General features: G+C 38.6%; 1 protein-coding gene across 1 annotated transcript in view; it reads right to left on the bottom strand.

Moving 5' to 3' along the window:
• Positions 1 to 4,923, bottom strand: part of PDCD11 (programmed cell death 11) — a 41,870-nt gene that overhangs the window by 29,122 nt on the left and 7,825 nt on the right. The window contains exon 6 of the mRNA XM_006831310.1: positions 4,189 to 4,370. Coding sequence (XP_006831373.1) covers positions 4,189 to 4,370 — 182 coding nt within the window. The remainder of the gene's footprint in view (positions 1 to 4,188; positions 4,371 to 4,923) is intronic.

The raw sequence follows: 4,923 nt of genomic DNA, 5'->3' as shown, positions 1-4,923 counted from the left end.
CAGTCAGTAGGCCAGGTAGCTGTCTTCCAAATTTCTTGTCATGTATGAGTGATTACCTCCAGTGCCACATCAGTTTGTCAAAAGATTTCAATATATATTCCATCAATTCCTGGTGCTATGTTCTTTGCCACTGCCTTAAATGCACTTTGAACTTCCTCCTTTAAGAGCATTGGTTCTTGATCATATATTACCTCTTGAAATGGCTGAACACCAACCACTTCTTTAAGGTACAGTAACTCTGTGTACTCCTTCCATCTTCTTTTGGTGTTCTGCATCATTCATTATTTTGCCCATAGAATCCTTCAATATTACAAGTCAAGGATTGAATTTTTTCTTCAGTTCCCTCAGCTTGAGAAATTCTAAGTATGTTCTTCCTTTTTGGTTTTCTAACTCTAGGTCTTTGCACATTTCATTATAACAGTCTTCTCAAATTGACTATTGAAATTTTCAGTGTTGATTGTAGACCTATGCAAAATGAAATCTTTGACAACTTAAATCTTATCTCATGATGTTATTTACTGGTCTAGTTGTGAGCATTTTTGTTTTCTTTACAAGGAGGTGTAACCCACACTAAAGGCTCTGGTCTTTGATTTTCATCAGTAAGTATTTTAAGTCCTCTTCATTTCCAGCAAGCAAGGTTGTATCATCTGCACACCACAGGTTGTTAAAGAGTCTTCCTCCAATCCTGATGTCACGTTCTTCTTCATATAATCCAGTTTCTCAGATTATGTGCTCAGCATACAGATAAAATAAGTATGGTGAAAGAATACAACCCTGGCACACACCTTTCCTAATTTTAAACCATTCAGTATCCCCTTGTTCTGTTTGAACAACTACCTCTTGGTCTATATACAGGTTCCCCCTGAAAACAAGTGTTCTGGAATATTCATTCTTTGTAATGTTATCCATAGCATTTTATAAGTCCCACAGTTGAAAACCTGTGAATAGTCAATAAAGTACAGAAAACCACCTTTCTAGTATTCTCTTTCAACCAAGATCCATCTGACGCCAGCAATGTGTAGTTCCACGTCCTCTTTTGGATCTGGCTTGAATTTCTGGCAGTTCTCTGTCAATGTACCATTGCAGTTGTTATTTAATTATCTCCAGCAAAATTTTACTTTCATGTGATATTAATGATACAATTTGATGATTTCCACACTCTGTTGGGTCACCTTTCTTTGGAATGGGCATAAATATAAATCTCTTCCAATTGGATATCCAAATTTCTTGCCTTAGATCAGTGAGCACCTCCAGTGTTTCATTAGTTTGTTGCAAGATATCAATTTATATTTGGTCAACTTCTGGAACCTTGTTTTTCACCAATTACTTCAGTGCAACTTGGACTCCTACAGTACCATCAGCACTTGGTCATTTACTACTTTTTGAACTGGTTAAACACTGACCATGACTCTGTGTACACCTTCCATTTTCTTCTGGTGCTTTCTGCATCATTCAATATTTTGCCCATTGTTGTTATTGTTAAGTACTGTCTAGGCAGCCTGACTCATAGCACCTTTCTCTAGTTGAAAGAACTTAAAAAATAACTTTATGTATCTACTTACAGTATTGAAGGATTCTGCCCATAGTACACTTCAACATTGGTTAAGTCAAGGCTTGAATTTTTTCTTCCGTTCTTTCAGCTTGAGAAATGCTGCACATGTCCTTCTCTTTTCGTTTTCTAACTCCAGGTCTTTGCTGACCTTTGAAACGTTCTGTTCAGCTCTTTTACTTCCTCATTTCTTCCATTTGCTTTAGCATTTCTACACTGGAAATAAGTTTCAGAGTCTCTCCTGACATCCAATATCGCCTTTCTTTTTGCTTTCTTCTTGTATGATGTTCTTGATATCATCCCACAGCTCTTCTGGTCTTCGATCTTTAGTGTCTAATGCATCAAATCTGTTCTTGCAATGATTTCTAAATTCAGGCAGGATATATTCAAGATCAAATTTTGTCTCTCATGGACTTGCTTTAATGAGCAACTGCAATTCCACTCCTGTTGTTGCTGTTGCTAAGTGCCATTGAGTCGGTTCTGACTCAGCGACCCCATATAGGGTTCCCAAGGAGTGACTGGTGAGCTTGAACCACCGAACCTGCAGTTCAAACTGACTTTGCAGTCCAGCACATTAACCCTCAGCACCACACCCGGACTCCATTTCACTCCTAGGTATCACAAAATTTCAAAATAGGAGGTATAAACAAAATTCTTTTTTAAAAACTTAAAACTGTGCAAAGGAAATCAAAATAACATTGGACTTTTCGAAATCAAACAGTGGTCAGACGATAATGGAGCAATGATTTCAAAATTCTGAATGAATTAATTTGACCTAGAATTCTACATTCAACATAACTAATTACCTGCGAGAGAAGAATACAGAGCTTTTCAGACATGGTGCTGTTAAGTGCCATCAAGTCAGTTCCAACTCAAAACAACCCTACTTAGGGTTTCTGAGAAATAGCTGGTAAGTTTGAAACACCAACCTTGCAGTTTAAAGCAACCCTGTGGTCACGTGCTTATCCTATAGCACCACACCAAGAGTGAACACAGCAGGCCTGAGACTGCGATCCTCAGAATGGCCTGCTTACAAGTTTGGCCTCTGGGAACTTAGTGGGTTCACACCACTCTCAGGATGGAGGATAAGAGTAGCTCAGTGAACCGAAACTGTGACATAGGTTGGAACAGAATCTAACAAATAACAAAAACAAAGCTAATTATTAACCAAAAAAAAAAAAGCTTAAGAAATGGTCTCTGTTATGTTTCTATTTGGGATGACAGAAAAAAATTCTAGAAATAATGCTAATGGCTACACACTACTGTGAATGTACTTAACTGAACTGCACACTTAAAACTTGCACAAATCATACACAAAAACTTATTTTGCTACCATTAAAAAAACAGTTATAGCATATGCAGTACCTTGGAATTACTTTATATGGCTTTTCTATCCAATGTCTTAATTCCCTCTGAGTGATTGGGTGGGACCATGCAAATAATGTATATAGGATGCTAAGCTGGGATTGATTCGTTTTGCCCTCCAGCTAGGTTTAAAAAGAGCCATTTCAGAAGCAGAGACAGAAGATCCCAGGGCCATCAAGAAGGAAGAGCATGAGTGGAGTGTGCAATCCCTACCTAGAAAAGCGGCAACAGTAGAGGCAATGGCAGAAGCAGTGGCATGGAGAGACAGAACAACTGAGGGCTCTAGGCCCATGGACTAGGGCAGAGGCCAAGGGACCATGAGGCCGAAAAGCAAAAGACAAGAGTATCTGTAGTATGGCAGAGAAGAGGTGCTCCTGACTGGAGAACTGCTGCATCATGAGCTGTTTTTTGATCCTGGATTATATCCTGTTCACTTCCCTAAAAAACCCTAATTGTGAGTATTGTGAGTTCTGTGTAGCCACTGTGATGGATTATCAAACCCAGCTGTGAAGCACAGCATGCTGTGGGAGGGATGGCTGGTATCAGAATCAAGAAGCTTTTAGGATGGAAGCACGTCTGAGTTCTGCTTCATAGGAATCTTTCCCCCTGGCAAAGCCAGAGGAAGTCAGATACAATCCCCACATGGTCTTTTCAGTATATTATCTAGCTTAGCTGTATTTACATAAGCATAATAATTTAAACAATGAATACTGACTTAACCAAAATTATAATCAAGCATGTTCAGAGGATAGGAGAGGGGAAGGAAAGATTAAGAGAGCCAATTGTTCATCTACCTTGATAAGAAGTTAAATAAAACTCATTGTCTAAAATTAATAAATCAAGAGATAACAGAGCAACTTCACTCTACTTCGTAATATGAGGGTCAATTTTCAAAGGTTGGCTATCAGTCAAATATAAACGTCATGAATAAGTAAGACAGTTCTTTATTACAAGCCTTTTACCCCACCTGACTTTTTAGATCCCCACTGTCCAATAAAAATATGATAAAAGGGGGCTTCAAATAGTTATTGGGAAATTTTCATTATTTTTTCATTCCATGTTTCCATAAATTTTTTGAAGCCCCCTCACAAGCCACATGTGTACATTTTCCAGTAGCCATACTTCTTAAAACATCAAAGAAACTGTTTAAATGTATTTTAGTAATGTACTTTATTTAACCGAATATATCTGAAATACTATTACTACAACATGGGCAACTAGCGATATTCAATTGTCTGTGCTTTAGAAAGCAGTAACAGCAAGGAATGACTTACCTTCTGCACTTGGGCTTTAACCACCAGCCCTGGTAATAAGTTATGAAGGGTCCAATTTTGCTCCTCAGTAGCAATGGCGGCAGAAACCTCTGAATGACAAATAGACAGACGAACAACTCCTCCGTTGCTTTTTACATCTTCAATGACACAGTTCAGGTACTGACCCACCTTCAGTTTAGCACCTGTAAGTCCGAACCCAGCCCCCAAAAGAAAAAATACCTCTGTGAGAAGGACCTTTAACTTGGGCCCAAGCAAGAACTGAAAAGATCAATGACAGCCTAACTGTCATCTAACATTCCCATACTCGGAGTCTCTAAAGGGCCAATTACAAGAATGGAGTGCAGATGCCCTGACTCATATGGCATCAACTACCCCACAAAATGATGAAAATCTCAGCACATCAGGAGAGTGCAGGTGCCGATGTTCTAGAAGCCCAAAGTTCAGTAAAATCTTCTGAGTGAAAAAATGGAAACTAGTCTCAATAAGAAGATAAATAACGGAAAATGAGCAGAGCACGCAGAAGTAAATCCATCCATGTATAGTTAGCTGACCTTTGAAAAGGGTCAAATGCATTAAATGGGGAAGAGATTATCTCTTCAACAAATGGTGCTGGCAAAACTGGGAATCCATTTGCAGGAGATTGAAATAAGACCCATATGTCACACCATATGCAAAAACAAACTCAACATGGATTCAAGACCTGAAATGCAAAACCTAGAACTAACTATGTTGTTG

Source organism: Chrysochloris asiatica, unplaced genomic scaffold (genome assembly GCF_000296735.1).
Source record: "Chrysochloris asiatica unplaced genomic scaffold, ChrAsi1.0 scaffold00003, whole genome shotgun sequence".
NCBI lineage: Eukaryota > Metazoa > Chordata > Mammalia > Afrosoricida > Chrysochloridae > Chrysochloris > Chrysochloris asiatica.
This window is presented reverse-complemented; position numbering and strand designations above follow the sequence as displayed.